The following is a 22,156-nucleotide window of genomic DNA, read 5'->3' on the forward strand; positions in this document are numbered from 1 at the left end:
AAAGCATTCCAGGCTGAGGCAGGAGGATTGCTTGAGGTCATGAGTTCAGATTGCCCGGGCAACTTTGCGATTCCCATCTTGACAAAAAAAAATTAAAAATTAACTGTGGGTGATGGTGTGCACCTATAATCCTAGCTACTCAGGAAGCTGATCACTCAAATGATTGAGGAGGATAACTTGAGCCCAGGAGTTTGAGATCACAGTGAGTGATGATTATGTAACCAGCCTGGGTGACAGAGCCAGATCTTGTATCATTAAAAATAATAATAATAATAATAATCCTACATCTCTGTAAAGTTACCCAAGGCTTCTATAGTGTTTCTCTTCCTGACAAGACAGTTAAGTACAGTAGATTAGCAAGTTTCCAGTCTTTTCTAGAGTTATGTTTTATGGAACTGTCAAGAACAAGATGGTTTCTGCTTTGTAACATGATTACACTGGCCTGCTGTTTCCCCAAAAGGATTAATGAAAACTAGTTGTTTTAAATTGGAGTTTTGATTCTTTTTTTATGTTAACAACAAATCTAATAGTAGGGACCTCAGTCTTGGGCAGAATTATTAGAAACATTTAAGAACAAGAAAGTTGACACTGTATTCTATTCTGAGCAAATGCGTTTCAAAACAGGCATAAGTAAACTCATTCAGAGAAGAACTAAGAAATAAGTTACGCAAGTAACATGAAGAGCATCTTTTAGTGTTTGAAGCATAATTTGACTTTTCTGTAAGTTTGAATGGTAAAATGTTGGACAATGGGTAGAAATTAAGCATTCCACATCTCAGCTTAATTTTAAAAGGAAATATTATCATGTGTTGAGCTGTTAATGGGGTAGAATATTAAACCTTGGTAGATAAATGACTTTCCTCTCCCTGGATGTTTCCAAGAAGAGGGTAGACATCCACTTCACTGGTATTTTATAAGAGATTACAGTACCTATGGTTAGATAGAAGTAAAAAACCTTAAAAGGAGCATGGTGTTGCCTGCCTGTATTTTCACTCCTCTGGAGACTGAGGCAGGAGGATTGTTTGAGCCTAGGAGTTCAAGGTTACAGTGAGATATGATAGCACCAATACACTCCAACATAGGTGACAGAAACCCTGTCTTTAAAGGAAACGAAATAGAAGACCTTAAAGTGTTCTCAATTCCATGAGCTCTCTAGTGACAAGTAAAAACCTTTCAAAATGGTGTTATGATCCATCTGAGGTTGGTGACCAGAAATTACTGTTGACACTAACCTACATGGTTGTATATGTGCTTCGACTTTTATTCTAATGCCACCCAGCAGACTAAATGTATAAGCACAGATAGCAAATGGTTGAATCAATATCGTGATTAGAATTGCAGTTTAGATAGGTAAACAATTATGATACTACGTAATGACTAGCATGTATCAGACACTTGACCCTGTAAGCATAATTTCATTTTGTCCCCACAGAACTCAAGTGGTAGTATTGTTGCTGCGGATACATCTGTTAGTATTTCTCCCATTTGATAGCTGAGGAACCTGAAGCCTCAAGAAGTTGCATGATTTACACAAGACTTCATAGCTGATAAATATTAGAGTAGGAGAATTGATGTAGAGTTAAGAGAATGGTTGAAGTAATAAACCATGCGTAGTCCAGGTTTCGAAGGAAGGAAATGAAGCGATGATTAAACTTTGTTACTGGAAAAAAGGTCAAGATGTTGGTTGTCATGCAGGGAAAGAACAGGTGCAGTAAGTAATAAGAGAATGATGGCAGTGTAAGAATAGGAGGTTATGTCAAAGAGTTGAATTCAATATTGGACTTAAAATGTCACAAGTCAAGTGGTTTCCAGGGCTAACAACATCCTCCTTTAGGGAGTAGACTGGTGATTTAGACGTTTTTGGAGTCACAAAGGTTAAGAAGACGTAAGACTAGCTGTTGGGTTGATGAAGAAGCTATCCAGAGATGATTGACTCATAAGGTAGCATGTGAAAGGGATATGCACAGTAGTTGACACACAGTAGGCATTGAGAAAATGTTGTTTGACTCTGAACCATGTGATCTAGGAAAGAGCATATTGGTAAGGGTAACAAGCCATCAGCTGCCTGCAGAGTGATCGGGGTTGTTTGGAACATAGGTAAATAAATTGTTTTGTGGGAAGAAAGTCTGATCTTGAAGTATCAGGCACTAGATACTTTTTCGCTCTTGTGGCCCAGGCTGGAGTGCAATGGCGCAATCTCAGCTCACTGCAATCTCTGCCTCCCAGGTTCAAGCGATTCTCCTGCCACAGCCTCTTGAGTAGCTAGAATTACAGGTGCCCACCACCACACTGGGGTAATATTTTGTACATTTAGTAGAGACGGGGTTTCACCATGTTGGCCAGGCTGGTCTCAAACTCCTGACCTCATGTGACCACCTGCCTCAGCCTCCCAAAGTGCTAGGATTATAGGCATGAGCCACCACGCCTGGCCAGTAGACACTTAATGTCCTATTTCTGTTAAAAGGCTAGAGAAAGAGAGTTGGATTATGCAGGGTTTACTTGGCAGGGAAAAAGCTTCATTCATTCTTTTATTTTTATTTTTGTGAAACAGGGCCCTGCTTTGTCACCCAGGGGAGAGTGCAGTGGTGTGATCACAGGTCACTGCAGCCTTGCCCTCCCAGGTTTGAGTAATTCACCTCAGCCTCCTGAGACCACAGGCATGTGCCACCACATTTGGCTCATTTTTATATTTTTAGAAAGTAGAGATGGAGTTTTGCCATGTTGCCCAGGCTGCATTCATTGTTTCTTTGTTTCTATTCTCTCCATAAAAATTGATGGTTATACTTTTGATGATACTTAGTGCTCTTTGGAAGCAGTTTCAGAAACTCCGTTTATTCTTTTGCAAACTTATTTGAGGAGAAAAGAGCCTATAAAATAATGGGCAGAGATTTGATGCCACTTCAAAACAGAAAAAAGAGGTGACAGCATAGTGGCTATTACATGATAAGGGATTATTGTCAGTTTTGGAGGATGTAACAAGGGGTAGGAGACGGCAGAACAAATGAAGCAGGAACAACAGAATGTTAACAGCTGTTGAAGCTGGGTGATAGGTACGTGAAGGTTAATTTTACTGTTTTCGCCAACTTTTATGTATATGAAATTTCTAAACTAAAAAGCTTAATGTTTTGAAGATGTCCAGTGTGTAATGTTTCAGTTTATAAAGTACTGGTTGCCTAACTATATGCCTACTCTTTTTTTTTTTTTTTTTTTTTTTTTGAGACGGAGTTTCGCTCTTGTTACCCAGGCTGGAGTGCAATGGCGCGATCTCGGCTCACCGCAACCTCCGCCTCCTGGGTTCAGGCAATTCTCCTGCCTCAGCCTCCTGAGTAGCCGAGATTACAGGCACGCGCCACCATGCCCAGCTAATTTTTTTGTATTTTTAGTAGAGACGGGGTTTCACCATGTTGACCAGGATGGTCTCGATCTCTCGACCTCGTGATCCACCCGCCGCGGCCTCCCAAAGTGCTGGGATTACAGGCTTGAGCCACCGCGCCCGGCCGCCTACTCTTAATTATACTTATGAAAATGCAAGGAATTGAGATGAGAGGGTACTTAGTTGCTACATTAAAGCTAGTATTAAAGGGAAAACGTGGCTTCAAAGTATTAGAAGTTTTCAGAAAATATTAGGACTACATAACACTATTTCCACAAAAACAAAAGTGAAATAAGATTTCATCTCCTATTCTTCTAATGTTGGTCAGTGCCTCACATAGCTGGCTTCTTCGTATTCAATAAAGAAAAGGCGTAAAGGCATACTGGTAACACATAGGAAATCATTTGGTTAGCCCTTTTTAATAGGAGATTTATAAATTCAGACATTCAGAAAAACAACTCACTTTGAGGTAGACATGCTTAGAGTATGCTGACTGCTAACCTCATAATACTCTGCTTTCAGAAAAATCCCTATGGGATTTTTGGAAGTTGGACTTTTTAATGGAAGCCTATACATTCCTAAAAGGAAGTCATTCTTATTATATATTTGTAATTATTTGAATATGGGATATATTAAGATGACATTTAGCTTGTTCTCTTCATATTTCTTTTATTTCCACGTCTGTCTTTATTGATCTACATCCCAGATCTCTCTACTGTGATATCTTCTCATTGGCTGATAAAAGATTTGGGAGAGATAAGAAAAAAAAATAGTGAATAAAACAAAATTCAGATGGTAAAATTTCCTATTGCTACTAATAATTAAAGAAGATTAGGAAACTGAAACTGCTGGATATCATGCTTTAGCAATGTAATGTTACATGCATAGTTTATTCTCTTTTTTAAGCTGGAAAGATTGGGCTGATGGGCCAGGCACGGTGGCTCATGCCTATAATCCCAGCACTTTGAGAGGCTGAGGTAAGAGGATTACCAGCCTGGCCAACATGATGAAACCCCATCTCTACCAGAAATTAAAAAAAAAAAAAATTAGCTGAGTGTGACGGCACACACCTGTAGTCTCAGCCACTCAGGAGGCTGAGGCAGGAGAACTGCTTGAACCTGTGAGGCAGTGGCTGCAGTGAGCCACGATGGCGCCATTGCACTGCATCTTGAGTGACAGAGCAAGACTCCATCTCAAAAAAATATATATTTTTTTAAAGATGAGGCTAATTTTGTTGGCAGGATCCATTTGATGGATCAGTGTCATTATCGCCTCAAACCTGTATGACAATTTAAGTATGGACAATATTTATTAGTCTTCAATGTTAAGATTATAAGATTTGGGATTTGTAAAAGAACCAATATAGCAGTTGACTAGTGGTGGCTGGTGGTTTTTTATTGACCCAGGAAAGGATTAGAAGCATCTCAGTTTTCTTTCATTTTGTTTTTTTGTTTCCCCCACCCGCTTCTGCCCCAAATTAATATATTGTCCAAAGTGTTAGTAATGACTTGGAACTATTCAGATTGCACAAAGCATTTAATGAAATCGGGTCTTAGACAAAACACTAGAGAGGATCATAATTAATGTCTCATTTTCTGCCAGTTGCTATTGATTACTCATTCAAGATCCCTTTGTTCTCAGAATGATAACTGTAGTTTGCATCACTATCTAATGAGATTCTCAGTATAGAATTCTTTAACAGCATGCTGATAATTGCTAACATATCCCTGAAATTTCAATGTAAATGAATTTGCATCATAATACAATTATTTCACAAATGGTGATATTTTCCAAATTTGAAATGTGTTAGATTTCTTAAATCATTTGTAGAAAATTAACAGAAGACAGACATACTAGTAAAGCCCAACATTTATTTTTTGCCCTGAGTTGCCCTCACCCTTTGATTTTGATTTGATTGTGACTTGGGTTACTTTGTCCCTGAAACTTCAAATGGACTTACAGCTAAAACATATGGTGATATTTGGAAATTAGAACAACTGCAAATATGGTAATACTGTAATAATTCTGCTCTTAGAACAGTTTTGTTTCTTGATCCCTCAGTGATAAAAGAAATATGTGGTACTGTAGCATAAAGAATCTAAGAAGTCTTAACAGTTTATATATTCTGTTTTCATTGTGTTTACACCTTTCTATTTCTTTAATTTCCCTCACACTCCCTCCTCCAAAAGATAAATCTTTTGAACAGCTATTTGCCTTTATTTATTTAAAAGTGCATAGCATTTCAGGGGTGTAAGATAGACTTGAAATAGAATTCCTTAATAACACAGCAGAGGTTCCATGAATTCATATCAATATTTTAAATCTTTTGAAATATGTGACTATAACATATTAGGTACTCTTCTTATTTTTTTAAGATAAATTAATAGGGCCGGGCACGGTCGCTCAAGCCTGTAATCCCAGCACTTTGGGAGGCCAAGGCGGGTGGATCACGAAGTCAAGAGATCGAGACCATCCTGGTCAACATGGTGAAACCCCGTCTCTACTAAAAATATAAAAAATTAGCTGGGCATGGTGGCACGTGCCTGTAATCCCATCCACTCAGGAGGCTGAGGCAGGAGAATTGCCTGAACCCAGGAGGCGGAGGTTGCAGTGAGCCGAGATCGCACCATTGCACTCCAGCCTGGGTAACAAGAGTGAAATTCCGTCTCAAAAAAATTAATTAATTAATTAATTAATTAATAGGTTAGTACTTCCAAATTTTAATCATAAAATGATGCTAATAATTTTTGACCTAGGGTTAATTAGGCCCTTACTTGATGTGAAGGTATGATTGGATATTACAATATGTTTAATACGGCTTTTAAGCAAAGCCATTTAATAAAACCCAGTTCTGAGAAAGCAAGCCTATTTTTTAACACTTAATTTTCCCTTTCTGTTTTTTTCAGTTGGTGTTTGTTTTTTTTTTTCCCCCCCTTTTCTTTGGTCTCACTGTGTTGCCCGGACTGGCCTCAAACTCTGAGGCATAAGCAGTCCTCCTGCCTCACCCTCCCAATTAGCTGTAACTACAGACGCATACCACTGTGTCCGGTTTATTTTCCCTTTTGAGGATAAAGAGTATCCAAATTATTGCAGCATGATTCTGAATCCTAGCTTACTGAACAGCACCATTTTACATAGGATATTCTTCTGTCTTCCCGTAAAATCATATTTAGAGTACCTTCTAATATGATTAACAAGAGTTACCATTAATAAAGGATGTTGGCCAAGCCTACCTGCTACTTCATTCCTCTCCTTTACTTTTTGTTCATTACCACCACCAAGGCTTACACTCATCAAGTTCACATTTGAGAATTAGGCATATTTCTTACAGATGAACAGAGAGAGAAAACTTAAAATATATGTATGACATAGGCTGTTGAATTTCCCTATTTTTAAAAATTGGGCATTTTGTTCACAGGCCAGAGGTTTGTCATATGTAATTCAAAACCAAACTCACTTATTGTAGGTTGGATCACTTAATCTACGCCAGTTAACTAGGTTGCATTAGGGTTTTAGGAGACAACCCTTCATTAATTTTTCTCACAGAGAAAATTAATGAAGGGTTGTCATATATATATATATATATATATATATATATAGTCATATGTATTTGTCATATATTTTTAGAAAAATATATTTTATAGTCATCTAGACTATATTTTATAGTCTAGATGACTATAAAAAGACTATTTTCCAAGAATATGTTAATAAATTAATACACTGTAATTACAGAATACTAATTCTGCCTTGAATAAGATAGCTTGGCACAATAAAACTGCTTTGTCTAGTTCTGTATCCTCTGGGATATTTTTGTATTCTTTTTGCCGAAGATACCTCCAGGACAAGATCAGTGGTAATCAATAATGCTTCTCATTTGTTTTAGGAAGACAGAAAAATCAATAATATAAGCTGATAACTAATTTTATTTTAGGAGAAGAAAAATAAAATAGTTTATTTGGCTTTAGTGTTGTCTAAATGTTTGAATACTCAAAGAAAAATACATTATTTTTTTAAGATTAGATTATCAACATCTTAGGCTTTTATAGTTTAGCACTTGATTTTTTTTAATTGTGTTTTTTTCATTGTTTTGTTAAATATTTGTAGATTGTCAAGTTCTTGTGGAGAAAATTTTATTTTAAACTTTTCGTAATTCTTAGAGTACTGAATATTTTATTTTTGTTAACAGGATAAAATATGGTCTTATATTCTTAAAAAGGAGCAGTTTTTTCTTTGCGTAATCATATGGATAATGATACAGATTAAACACAGGAAAATGCTATTGCTGTGATGAGGAGAGCCGAGTGAAGTATAGCCTGTGCGTCTTTTTTGGTATTAATACTCACTGTGGAATAAGAAAATGGCATTTCCTAACCACATATCCAGATTTGTGCATATTGAGGAAAATATCAACACTAAAACTGGTAGCAAGTAAACTTGTTTTTTTCCTAAAAAGATTTGTTTTCCTTTTTTTCTTTCTTTACTATTGATTGCATAGATAGAAAATCTACCATTATGTGTTCTGTAGCCACCTCAGCCTTGGAATTGTAATGCACAAGTTCATTTACGTTTTCAAGTTAACCATCTTAAAAATGGTATGTGTTCCTGAACTAACATAGAAGTCTTGTTGTATTGAGGAAAGGGCTTTCTGAGCAGACCTAAATTCATATTATTAGGATGTCACTATAAGATTGCAAAAAATAAAAAGATTGCTATAAATCATAAATGAGATGGTAGCTTTGAAAATATACTAGGGAGTCCTCAATATTTTATTCTTCCCTACTTCAACTCCTCATTTTGAAAAGTTACCTACCTATAGAAAAGGATGAAGAGTAATATAATGAACATCCATGTGCTTTTCATCAAGAGTCATCCGTTCACGTTTCATCACATTTGTGTATACACATTCCTTTTCTTTCTGCTCATTCTGTGTGTATGAATATGTTTGTATGCTGCATGTGACTTTATATACACAAATACACTTCTGCTAAATCATTTGAGAATAAGTTGACATTTTCCTGTTTATTCTTGATCTTAATTGATATTGCTTGGATCTGTCACACCCCTCTTTGGATTTAGCATCTGTCAGTCCTCTCTAGGGATCTGTCACTTCTGTCCCTATTCTCTTGCCTATTTCCAGCATCCTTTTTAACTATAGCCATTGGGAGTTGTAACCCAGTCAGCTTGAATTCAGGGCAGACAGAGTCTCCTGAAAACTTAGATTACTTACTTAAGACAAAAGGTTTATGCCTAGGACACAGAATAAAAATATCATTCATCTGAGTCATTTTGTAATATTTATAATGTGGTGAGTTAATGGGAAAAGAAAAAATGAAACTGAGTTGTTTTCCATTAACCAGGGCCAATAACCGTGCTGTATACTTTTCTTTTAAGCCTTGTTTATGTCTTCCAGCAACCTTGTGAGCTATTTGTAGAAGAGGAAACAGATTCATTAATGTTAGATAATTTGTCCAAGATTACCAGTCAGGATTTGGACTCAGGATGCCTAACTCCAAAACTAGTGCTGTTTCCAGAACATCAGTATTTTTGTAGACTTTACACTTCCTTTTCATCATTTAGATTATTTCATTCCTCTCTAGTTCTTATTATGACTACTATTTTATTTCTTTGAAGAAACAACTCACTGGCTAAATTTTACTCGTCTGAAAGTTTATCTTTACCTTAGTAAGCAAACAGATTTTTCTTAACCACCCTCCAGACTTAGTCCTTTGTCCCTCCTCTGACATACTAGATTAGCAGCCCAAAAAAAAAGGTCCAAAAAGAGCCAAATTTTACATTTTAACAGACCATACTTTTTCTATTGCAACACTGAACTCTGCATGAAAACTGTTGCATGAAAACAGCCATAGCTAATACATAAATATATTGTGTTTCATTTGAGACTGTATTTCAAAAAGAATATTTTCAAAAACAGACCCACTTTCTCCTCTGAGCTGTGGTTTGTTGATCCCTAATATAAATCATTATCTTATATTCCCATTAGAATGTGTATGCCAGGGAATGTTAGTGTAAGGGACACTGTTGAGAGACATACACATGTCTTTCCTTCTGATATATTTATGTGTATATTATTACCGGCTTCATATGTGCCTTCCACTTGAGAAAATGCAGATGAAGTAGTAAATACAGTAGGTACCTCAAAACATATCAATGAAAGTTCGTTTGGCACTGAGCAGGAAACATCCTGTTGAAATACCAGTGATGTTTAAAGGAAAACTTCAAGGTACTTGACTCCTGCCCTTAAGCATGTGGTAATAATATGTTCCATCTAGTGTACTATGAACCATATTCTGATCTTGCCATTTAAGCAATGTTGAATGTGCCAGCATGGGCAAAATAAAAGAAATGTAAAACAGATGTGACAATGGACATTTCAGCATAACATCTATGGGAGGCTTAATGATTCCTGGGTCATACTACTCTCAGACAGATCACACCGTCAGAAAATCCATAGCTCATGGTCTGTCAGATAAATAGAATACATATGCCTATTGTTTATATTTATATTGATCATTTTCTCCCTTTTATCATTTCTTCTGGAGGTTATTATTTTGATGGAGACTATTTCTTCTTCATGTCTGATAATCACATCTTTATCTCCCAATCTACCAAATGCTGTATCTATTGGAATTTTTACAATTAATGCTAAATAATTAAGTTAATATTATATAATCTTTTCATAGACACATTATATTGCCTGGTAACTGAAATTGTCTTCTCTCTACTTTCCTCCTTTATAAGGGAATGGATCAGCTTTTCTTTTGTACACTTTGGGGAGTCTGGAATATTACATTCTTAATTATGAGTATTTCTAAAAGATGTAATGAATGACCTTTGGCTGGTGTAGTACATTGTCTGCTTCGTGTATGCTTCAACATTGTTGAATAAGATTTAAAGAAACTGAAGCATTAAGTGGAAATGAAAAGACAGCATAGCAGAACTTAGGAGATGCAGCAGAAGCCATAATCAGAGGGAAATTTATTATTGTAAATGCCTACATTTGAAAAGAAGCAAGCTCTGAAATCAATAATGTGACTTCCTACCTTAAGAAACAAGTAAAAGAAGAACAAACTAAATTGAAAATCAGCAGAAGAAATGAAATAAAAAAAGATTACAACAGAAATAAACAAAATAGAAACCAGAAGGCTAATAGAATCAACAAAATTGAAATTGATTCTTTAAAAATATCAGCATGATAGGCTGGGCGCGGTGGCTCAAACCTGTAATCCCAGCACTTTGGGAGGCCAAGGCGGGTGGATCACGAAGTCAAGAGATCGAGACCATCCTGGTCAACATGGTGAAACCCCGTCTCTACTAAAAATACAAAAAATTAGCTGGGCATGGTGGTGCGTGCCTGTAATCCCAGCTACTCAGGAGACTGAGGCAGGAGAATTGCCTGAACCCAGGAGGCGGAGGTTGCGGTGAGCCGAGATCACACCATTGCACTCCAGCTTGGGTAATGAGTGAAACTCTGTCTCAAAAAAAAAAAAAAATCAACATGGTGATTCACACCTGTAATTCCGTCACTTTTGAGAGGCCAAGGCAGGAGGATCGCTTGAGGGCGGTTCAAGACCAACCCTGGCAACCTAATGAGGCCCCCATCTCTACATAACAGTTTAAAAATTAGCGAGGTGTGGTGGTACAAATCTGTGGTCCCAGCTACTCAGGAGGCTTAGGTAGGAAGATTGCTTGAGCCTGAGAGGTTGAAGCTTTAGTGAGCCCTGTTCATGCCACTGCACTCCAGCCTGAGCAACAGAGCAAACTCGTGTCTCAAAAAGCTAACAAGAATAAAAGTAAATAAAAGGATCAACAAAATTGAGAAACCTTTATCTAGATTGACTAAGAAAAAAAAAAAACAATGTCAAACTACTAAATGGGAATACAGGATATTACTACTGACTTTACAGAAATAAAAAAAGATTATAAGACATTACTATGAATAATTATGTGCTAAAAAATTAGTCTGGGTGAAATGGACAAATTCCTAGAAATAAACACACTACCAAAACTGGCTTAAGAAGAAATAGAAAATCTGAACAGAGCTAAAACCAGTAAAGAGATAGAATTAGTAATAAGAACCCTCCCATTAAAGAAAAGTCAAAGGCTGGACCTGGCGGCTCATGCCTGTAATCTTAGCATTTTAGCAGGCTGAGGTGGGAGGATCACTTGAACTGTGGAGTTCAAGACCAGCCTGGGCAATGTGATTAGATCTGATCTCTATAAAACATTTTAAAATTAACTGAATATGATGGCATCCGCCTGCAGACCTAGCTACTCAGAAGGCTGAGATGAGAGGATCAGTTGAGCCCAGGAGGTCAAGGCTGCAGTAAGCCATGATTAAGCCACTGCATTTCAGCCTGGGTAACAGAGCGAGACCATCTAAAGAAAAAAGAAAAGTCCAGGACCAAATGGCTTCACTAGTGAATTCTGCCAGTCCTTTAAAGAAGAAATAATGCCAGTTCCTCTCAAATACTTCCTAACTCATTCTGTAAAGTCAGCATAATCCTGATATCAAATTCAGATGAAAATAATAGAGGAAAAAGGAAATTATAGATCAATATCCTTTTTGCATATTCCTCTTAAAAAATGTTAGCAGAGTGAATCCAGCAACATATTGAAAAGATTATGCATCACAACTAAGGAAGTTTTATTCCAGGAATGCAGGGATAGTTCAACCTATGATACTTAGTCTCTGTAATTAACCACACAAATATAATGAAGGGGGGAGAAACTCATAATGGTTATCTCAATTGATGACAAAAAAGAATCTTGGCTGGATGCGGTGGCTCAGCCAGTAATCTCAACACCTTGAGAGGCCAAGGTGGGCAGATCACTTGAGGCCAGAAGTTGAAGACCAGCATGGCCAACATGGCGAAACTCTGTCTTTACTAAGAATACAAAAATTAGCCAGGCATGGTAGCACACACCTGTAATCCCAGCTCCTTAGGAGGCTTAGGCAGGAGAATTGCTTGAACCTGGGAGGTGGAACTTGCAGTAACCCAAGATCATACCACCTCACTCCAGCCTCAGTGACAAAGTGAGACTCTGTCTAAAAAAAAAAAAGACGAAATCCAACACTCTTTCACTTTCATGATCATACCATTTAACAAGTTAGAAATAAGAGAAGAGAACTTAACTGCATTTGGTAAAAGTCATTTCCAAAAATCCACAGCTAATATACTCGAGGTTAACTGTGAAAATCATCTCCCTAAGATTCGGAACAAAACAATATTGTCTATGTTTACTGCTTACATCCAGCACTGTACTGGAAGTTCTAAACCAGGGGTGTTCACTCTTTTGGCTTCCCTGAGCCACATTTGAAAAACGATTGTCTTGGGCTGCACATCAAGTACACTAACACTAATGATAGCTGATGAGCTTTAAACAAACAAACAAACAAAAACCTCAATATTTTAAGAAAGTTTATGAGGCCAGGTATGGTGGCTCACGCCTATAATCCCAGCACTTTGGAAGGCCGAGGCAGGCAGATCACAAGTTCAGGAGTTCAAAACTAGCCTGACCAACGTGGTGAAACCCCATCTCTACTAAAAATACAAAAAAATTAGTGGGACATGGAGGTTTATGCCTGTAATCCCAGCTACTCTGCAGGCTGAGGCAGGAGAATTGCTTGAACCCAGGAGGCAGAGGTTGCAGTGAGCCAAGATCAAGCCATTGCACTGCAGCCTGGGCAACAAAGCAAGACTTTGTCTCAAAGAAAACTTTATGAATTTGTGTTGAGCAACATTCAAAGCCAGGGGTCCCCAAACTGCGGCTCCCTGAGGCCATTTATCCGGCCCCCACTGCACTTCAGGAAGGGGCACCTCTTTCATTGGTGGTCAGTGAGAGGAGCACAGGATGCATTCGCATCCTGTGCTCCTGGAGTACTGTATGTGGCGGCGCCGCAAAGCGCGGCATCACTCACGTACAGTACTACTTCTGGTGACGCAGGACGCACGCATCACGGCTCTGGAAGCGCGTCATATGACGCACATCCGGTCTGCGGCTGCAGCGCCCCACATCACCGGAAGCAGTGTGAAATAACAGCAGAAGTAGGAAGAAAGGCAAAGCACTATAACCATTACTACACAGTACAATGGCCCCCATACTCCCCCAAACGTACAACAACATAATGGCCCCTATTACCTCCCTTTGCCCAAAAGTCTCTCCCCACATTACTGCACACCGTGTTTCCCGTATTATAAGACCTTGTCTTATATTAATTTTACCCCCAAAAGACGGGGGCTGTCTTATTTTTAGGAGGTGTCTTATAATAGGGGAAACATGCAGCAGTGGGCTTCCCACAGAAGAGGCCCACCGCTACTGCAGATGTCCAGGACGCTGTATACACAGTGTCACAGGCTGATCACCGCCATCCCTGTATACAGCACTGGAGGCAGTGCTGGGCCTGTGACACTGTATACCGCTGTCTGGGATAGTGGAGGCAGCAGCGCTGGTTGTGAAGGGTGTCACACCCTGCATAGTCCGGCCCTCCAACGGTCTGAGGGACAGTGAACTGGCCCCCTATGTAAATAGTTTGGGGACCCCTGTTCAAAGCCATCTTGGATCATGTGGCCCACAGGCTGCAGGTTGGACAAGCTTTTTCTAAACAGATTAGTGGCTGGGCACTGTGGCTCACGTCTGTAATCCCAGCACTGTGGGAGGCTAAGGTGGGCAGATCATGAGGTCAGGAGTTCAGGACCAGCCTGACCAACATGGTGAAATCCCATCTCTACTTAAAATACAAAAATTAGCTGGGCATGGTAGCGCACATCTGTAGTCCCAGCTACTCAGGAGGCTAAGGCAGGAGAATCATTTGAACCTGGAAGTAGAGGTTGCAGTGAGCCAAGATCGCACCATTACACTCCAGCCTCGGAGCCTGGGAGATAGAGCGAGACTCTGTCTCAAAAAAATAGATTAGTTAGGTGAGAAAAAGAAAGGGTATCCAAATTGTAAAAGAAGTAAAACTATCCTTATTGACAGATGTTATGATCCTATGTATACAAAATCCTAAGGAATTAACAATAAAACTATTAGAGTTAATAAATAAATTAGACTGGGCACAGTGGCTCACCCCTGTAATCCTAGCACTTTGGGAGGCTGCAGTGGGTGGATCACAAGATCAGGAGTTCAGTACCAGTGTGACCAATATGGTGAAACCCTGTGTCTACTAAAAATACAAAAATTAGCCAGATGTGGTAGTGGACAGCCTATAATCCCAGCTACTCAGGAGACTGAGGCAAGAGAATCACCTGAACCCACAAGGCAGAGGTTGTATTGAGCTGAGATCGTGCCACTGCACTCCAGTCTGGGCAACAGAACAAGACTGTATCTCAAAATAAATAAATAAATAAATTTAGTAAAGTTGCAGGATATATGGTTTATTTAGTAATAAACCAAAAACAAAATTAAGAAAACATCTCCATTTACAGTAGTATTTAAAGGAATCAAATACCTAAGAATTAGTTTAATTTCTTTAATTTTTTTTTTGTTTCCTTTGGAAATCACTAAGAATTAATTTGAAAGTGAAGTATTGTACACTGGAAACTAAAAAACACTGCCAGAGGAAATTAAAGAAGATGTAAATAAATGTAAATAAGTTTGATATTCAGTCCTTAATATTAAGATGTCAGTACTCCCCAGAGAGTCTGTGGATTCAGTGCAATTCCTATCAAACTTCCAGTGGCTTTTTTTTTTTTTTTTTAAAGAGATGGGGTGTCACCATGTTGGCCAGGCTGGTCTCGAACTCCTGACCTCAGGTGATCCACCCATCTCTGCCTCCCAAAGTGTGGGGATTACAGGCATGAGCCACTGTGCTTGGCCTTTTTTTTTTTTTTTTTCTGATGACTCGTGTTTCTTTCTAATGGATTGGCCACTACATTTCCGAAGTCATGAAATGGCCAACAGACCGTAGAAAGATAATTCTTTAGGCTCCTGCTTGAAACCAACAGCCTCAGCAAACTGCTGGCCTTGATTCAGGGCCCATCCAATGGCCTTTTTTTTTCAGAAATGAAAATGTTGATCTTTAAATTTATGTGGAATTTTTTTGTTACGCTTTAAGTTCTGGGGTACATGTGCAGAACATGCAGGTTTGTTACATAGGGTATACACGTGGCATGGTGGTTTGCTGCACCCATCAGCCTGTCATCTACATTAGCTGTTTCTCCTAATGTTGTCTCTCTCCTAGTCCCTATGCCCCTGACAGGCCCCAGTATATGATATTCATCTCCCAGTGTCCATGTGTTTTCATTGTCCAACTCCCACTTATGAGTGAGAACATGTGGTGTTTGGTTTTCTGTTCTTGTGTGTGTTTGCTGAGAATGATAGTTTCCAGCTTCATCCATGTCCCTGCAAAGGACATGAACTCATCCTTTTTTATAGTTGCACAATATTCCAGGGTGTATTTGTGCCACATTGTCTTTATCCAGTCTGTCATTGATGGGCTTTTGCGTTGGTTCCAAGTCTTTGCTATTGTGAACAGTGGTGCAATAAACATACGTGTGCATGTGTCTTTGTAGTAGAATGATTTATAATCCTTTGGGTATATACCCAGTAATGGGATTGCAGAGTCAAATGGTATTTCTGGTTCTAGATCCTTGAGGAGTCGCCACACCATCTTCCACATTGGTTGAACTAATGTACACTCCGACGAACAGTGTAAAAACATTCCTGTTTCTCCACATTCTCTCCAGCATCTGTTGTTTCCTGACTTCTCAATGATCACCTTTCTAACTCGCATGAGATACCTTCTTGTGGTTTTGATTTGCATTTCTCTAATGACTGGTGATGAAGAGCTTTTTTTTCATATGTTTGTTGGCCACATAAATGTCTTCTTTTGAGTAATATCTGTTCATATCCTTCGCTCACTTTTTGATGGCATTGTTTTTTTCTTGTAAATTTGTTTAAGTTCTTCGTAGATGCTGGATATTAGCCCTTTTTCAGTTGGATAGATGGCAAAAATTTTCTTCCATTCTGCAGGTTACCTGTTCACTCTGATGATAGTTTGTTTTGCTGTACAGAAGCTCTTTGGTTTAATTAAAATCCCATTTGTCAGTTTTGGCTTTTGTTGCCATTGCTTTTGGTGTTTTAGTCATGAAGCCTTTGCCCATGCCTGTGTCCTGAATGGTATTGCCTAGATATTCTTCTAGGTTTTTTATGGTTTTATGTCTTAGGTTCAAGTTTTTGATACATCTTGAGTTAATTTTTGTATAAGGGATAAGGAAGGGGTCCAGTTTTAGTTTTCTGCATATGGCTAGCCAGTTTTCCCAACACCATTTCTTAAATAGGGAATTGTTTCCCTGCTGCTGTTTTTTCAGGTTTTTCAAAGATCAGATGGTTGTAGATCCATGGTGTTATTTCTGAGGTCTCTGTTTTGTTCCATTGGTCTATATATCTGTTTTGGTACCAGCACTATGCTGTTTTGATTAGTATAGCCTTGTAGGATAGTTTGAAATCAGATAGCGTGATGCCTCCAGCTTGGTTCTTTTTGCTTAAGATTGTCTTGGCTATGTGGGCTCTTTTTTGGTTCCGTATGAAATTTAAAGTAATTTTTTCTAATTCTGTGAAGAAAATCAATGGTAGCTTGATGGGGATGGCATTGAATCTATAAATTACTTTGGCCAGTATGAGAGAACATTTTGCAATTTATATATCTGGTAACTCTAGTATCCAGAGTATGTAAAGAACTCATACAATTCAACAACAAAATGATAACCCAGTTTAAAAAAATGGGCAAAGGACTTGACTAAACATTTTTCCAAAGGAGATACTGTAATATACGTCAAGCCCATGAAAAGATGATCAGTATCATTAGTCATTAGTGTTATGCAAATCAAAACCACTACAAATGAGATACCACTTTGCCCCTCAAGGATGGCAATAATTTAAAAAGCAAACAGGAGCTAGGCAAGGATATGGAGAAATTGGAACCCTTGTACATTACGAGTAGGACTGTAAAATAGTGCAGCCACTATGGAAAACAGTTTGGCAGTTCCTCAAAAAGTTAAGCATAGAATTACACATATGACCCTGCAATTTCACTGCTAGTTATATACCCAAAAGAATTTAAAACAAATACTCAAATACTTTTGTATGAATCTATGTAGCAGTACTATACACAGTAGTTAATAGCTGGAAACAAGTAAAACGTCCATCAGTGGGTGAATGCGTAAACAGTTTGTGTATATCCATATTCAATGGAATAGTATCCTAAAAAGGAATGAAGTACTCTGATACGTGCTATATAATATAGAAGAACTTCCAAAACACTGTTCTAAATGTGAGAAGACAGACACAAAAGGCCATATATTGTAGGAGTCCATTTTTGTGAAATATTCTGAATGGGCAAACTCATAGAGACAGACTCGTGGTTGCCATTGGCTGGGAGAAGGTGGAATGGGGAGTAAGTGCTTAATGGATATGGAGTTTCCTTTTGTGGTGATGAGAATGTTCCAGAACCTAGAGAGTGGTGATGGTTGAACAACGTTATGAATGTACTAAATGCCACTGATTGAAAATATTCAGTGTTTAACTTTATGTTATATAAATTCCACCTCACCTTTTTAAAAAGCTTAAACACCAAAGAAAAGTCATTTAAATGACTGTTTTTCTTGACTGTTAGTCTGGAGGCAGAGATTGGGCTGTTAGGGCTACTGTTCAAAAGTTCTGCTGATTCTTTTTGACCAGAGCTGAAGTTTATTTCTCAGTTCCTTTGTGATACTCAGCGACTGAAACAACTACTACTAAGAGTATGGTGATGGCATTAAGGGGTATTAAACATATGGTGGGGGGGTGGGTAGTAAATGTACTGGAGGAATTGCAGCTCTTTTCACTTGAGAGTATTTTCTCAAGTGTGCTTCAACCTGCCTTCCTTTTGAGGTCTTCTTTCTCTATCCTGTCTTTCAGTTCTGTGATCCCATTTCATCTCAGCTACTAGAAATCTCAGAGCAAAATTCTGCCCAACTAACCTCGTTTGTTTTGTAATAGGGTTACTGGATTAGTAGGTTAGGGCTGCTGAATCTGAATTAGAAATGAAGCACTTGACAGTCTTATAATGTCACTGTACTACCTCAGGTCTCTCTCCTCATCCTTGCCATCCTGATGGTTTTTCTCTTAATCATATTTTCTATGCCTAAGACATTAAAAAGGCTACCAAATACATTGGTTGACAGATTGAGAATCTGAAAAAGATGTGAAAGGGTGGATGATTATGGATCAAGTGTAATAAGATGAATTTTATTAGAGATAAATGTTAAGTCTTGTATTTGGGACCAAAAAGCACAAACTATACAAGTACAACATTGAAAGGACGTGAGTTAATAGCAGCACGTGCATCAAAATGAAGACCCACATAAGCATGTGATCGATCACTCTTAACCTCTTAATATTAGCTGACATAAATAGGTTACTTAAATATAGTGTTAAAAAAGAGATGGTGAGGAGGACTCTCAAACTCAGTGTCATGAGACACAAGTGAAGAAAGCAGGAATGGGCTAGCTGCAGTGGCTCACTCCAGTAATCCCAGCTCTTTTTGAGGCCAAGGCAGGAAGGTTGCTTGAGCCTAGGAGTTTAAGACCAGCCTGGGCAGGTTAGGGAGACCCCATCTCTACAAAAAAATTTGAAAATTAGCTGTGTGTGGTGGCATGTGCCCGTACTCCTTGCTATTTCAGGAGGCTAAGGCGGTAGGTTTACTTCAGCCCAGATTCCAGACTATAGTAAACTGTTATCATGCCACTGCATTCCATCCTGCATGGGAGCATGATCCATCTCTAAAAAGGAAAGGAAGAAGAACAGAATTTTTGCTGCCTTATGTGTTCATGAAAGTATTAAAGCAAAGACTAGTGACCATTTTTCAAAATACTAATGATTAAAAAGCGTGGGACCACACAGCCACTAAAGGGTCTTTCAACCCTAAGATTGTATAGATCTACGTAATTATTAAAAAGCAGAAAATGTGGCCAGGTGCAGTGGCTCAGAGCTGTAATTCTAGCATTTTGACAGCCTGAGGCGGCTGGCTTACCTGAGGTCAGGAGTTTGAGACCAGCCTGGCCAATATAGTAAAACCCCATCTCTGCTAAACATTCAAAAATTAGCCAGGCATTGTCGTGCGTACCTGTAATCTGAGCTTTCGGGAGGCTGAGGCAGGAGAATTACTTGAGCCCAGAAGGCAGAGGTTGCAGTGAGCCAAGATCTCACTACTGCACTCTAGCCTGAGTCAGTAATTGAGACGACTCTGTCTCAAAAAAAAAAAAAAAAAAAAAAAGCAGACAATGTGAGGGTGGAGAAAAAAAAAGATAGTCTGGGCTGAAACCAGTGGTCTAATTAAATTCAAAAAGTACTTATTGGGTGCTTCCTAAGTTAAGACATTGCTGAAGTTACTATAAATAATTCATAAGTGATGAAATTTTCAGGTTTGGATCAGTATCAGCAGGAAAATAACTTGTTTCCTTGGTCTTGTTTTATAGTCTAGTCTCCTGAGACAAGATATAGGGCTTGGGAGCCCAGCACAGCTGTCTTCTTCAGGAAAACCAGGGACAGCCTACTATTCATTCTCTGCCACAAGTTCTAGGAGGAGACCACTTCATGACTCTGCAGCGCTTGGTGAGTGTATCACACAACAAATCTCATCCCACAGATGTTGTTGTTGTTTCTTTCCTTAGTCTGTACTTCTTGGTGTGCTTTTTTTTCCTTTTTGTTTAAGACAGGATCTCACTCTGTTACCCATGCAGGAATGCAACGGCACAATCTTGGTTTACTACAGCCTTAGCCTCTGTGCTCAAGCCATCCTCCCACCTCAGCCTCCAAAGTAGCTGAGATTGTAGACACGTGCCACTGTGCCTGGCTGATTTTTTATTTTTTGTAGAGCCAGGGTTTTGCCATGTTGCCCAGGCTGCTCTTGAACTCTTGAGCTCAAGTGACCTGCCCATCTCAGCCTCCCAAAGTGCTGGGATTACAGGTGTGAGATTACCCAGCCCTGGCTGTGCTTTTAATTAGAAGATATTTGGATTCTTGGGTATCATATATGTGTCAGGGCTTATTTGCACAAAAATAATACATCTATTAGATATTTAATAAATGAAGTAACAAAATTCTTACTTTTATAAATATATTACAAGTTTTTAATGGAAGGTTTGGCCATGAATAATTTTGGATGACTGTTCAATTTTGTAAGCATAATTACAACAAGTTTCAAACAACCAGTTTTACTGGTAAAGTAAAAATGAGACTTCACTACTTTTTATTCTTGTAATTAGAATTTCATGTTCTAATATTAATACCTTATTCCTTACTAAAAATGATACAACACAATTTGCAAGGTGGTTTTATATACATTCTCATCTCGTCAGTTCACCAATCCTGTTAGTCAGTGGATATAATCCTAGATTTAATATAAAAACTGAGGGTCCAAAGGGAGGACACATTCATATAATTAGTATTTAGAATAAAATTTAAGTTTTTCTGACTCCAGGTTCATTGTCCTTTGCATATTACTTGCTTCTCCACTCCACGTTTTTTTGAATTGAGGTAAAATTTACCATATTAATTTGTACAGTTGAGTAGCATATACTACATTCACTACATTGTATCATCACCCCTGTCTAGTTCTGAAACGTTATTGCAAAAGGAAACTTTGTGCATATGAAGCATTCAAACCCCATTATTTTTTCACTAGCTTCCTTCCTCTATGTCTTATACATAGCCTAACGAGGCCAGTCTATTTTGTGTTGCTGCTTACGGCAAGCCTTAGGTGTTCTCTAATGCTTTATCCAAACTGTGTTTAAATGTCAGAATTTTGAGTGATTTCTACCAAAGATCTTTTAAACAAGAAAATTAAATTAAACCTGCAAAGCATTTTTAAATTAAAAATTGGCCAGCTCCTAAAATGTAGTCCACCAAAAATTTATGTCAGTTTTTTATTGCACAGGCATTTGTTGATTGCTTCATATTTGTGTATCTACGGTCTGTTAATCTGTGTTTTGGTGAAATATTCCTGGTCTCTGGGGCTAGGGTCTGCTTGAGGGTATAAAAGAGCATGATGATGGATCATCATATTCAGCGTAGAGAACTCTGATTAGATGTATCCACTTCTCAGTATTATGGATGCTTTAGTATGTATACTGTTAAGTCAGCCCAGGTGATTTAGACTAGTACACTTTTTGTTATTAAAGAAATGATAAATTGTAAATGCATTTTTCCATCTCCTGTCTTGTTTCCTACCTAATGAGTTAGTCAGGATAGGAACATTAATTGGAGTCTAGATTCAATGCTAGTCAGTGTTACCCTAGAAAAATACCTTGTTAGTGTGCTATGTGAGGGTATACTGTGACAAAAAGTACTAATACCAACTAACACTCTATTAAGTTCAGGGGAAAATTAATTATCGAAATAACTAGGAAAGAGGGGAGTAAATTTTAGAAAAATCCAGACTTAAAAATTCAGGTTTTTCTATAAAGTAAAACTTACATCTTCTTCATTTTCATTTTGACTATGATGATAGACACTGTTGATTGTCTGCTCCATGCCAGGAACAGAGCTGTACACACTGCGTTTTTACAAATCTCTATGAGGTTGTAATGGTAACTTCATATTACAAGTGAGAAACCAAGACCCAGAGAAGGTAAATAACTTGGCCAAGACTGGGTTGGGATATGGTAGTTCTCTTGATGCCCAGAGTTGCCCACCTGTCTACTGTGTAAATGTCATATCATGGGTTCTTATTACATTCTTTAAAGCTGTTTCTCAGTGTTAGGCATTCTTTCTTAGCATTTG

The 22,156-nt window shown here is 38.3% G+C and overlaps 1 protein-coding gene and 1 non-coding gene across 8 annotated transcripts in view; one reads left to right on the forward strand and one right to left on the reverse strand.

Annotated features, from left to right (window-relative positions):
- Window positions 1-22,156, forward strand: part of TCF12 (transcription factor 12) — a 370,294-nt gene that overhangs the window by 251,085 nt on the left and 97,053 nt on the right. For all 7 annotated transcript variants that reach the window (XM_039468699.2, XM_039468700.2, XM_039468695.2 and 4 more), the window contains one exon: window positions 19,852-19,987. In XM_039468699.2, coding sequence (XP_039324633.1) covers window positions 19,852-19,987 — 136 coding nt within the window. The remainder of the gene's footprint in view (window positions 1-19,851; window positions 19,988-22,156) is intronic.
- LOC120364164 (small nucleolar RNA SNORA2/SNORA34 family) lies at window positions 15,237-15,373 on the reverse strand. Its single transcript, XR_005579506.1, has one exon. It is a non-coding gene; the product is annotated as a small nucleolar RNA SNORA2/SNORA34 family (small nucleolar RNA).

Source organism: Saimiri boliviensis, chromosome 2 (assembly GCF_048565385.1).
Source record: "Saimiri boliviensis isolate mSaiBol1 chromosome 2, mSaiBol1.pri, whole genome shotgun sequence".
NCBI lineage: Eukaryota > Metazoa > Chordata > Mammalia > Primates > Cebidae > Saimiri > Saimiri boliviensis.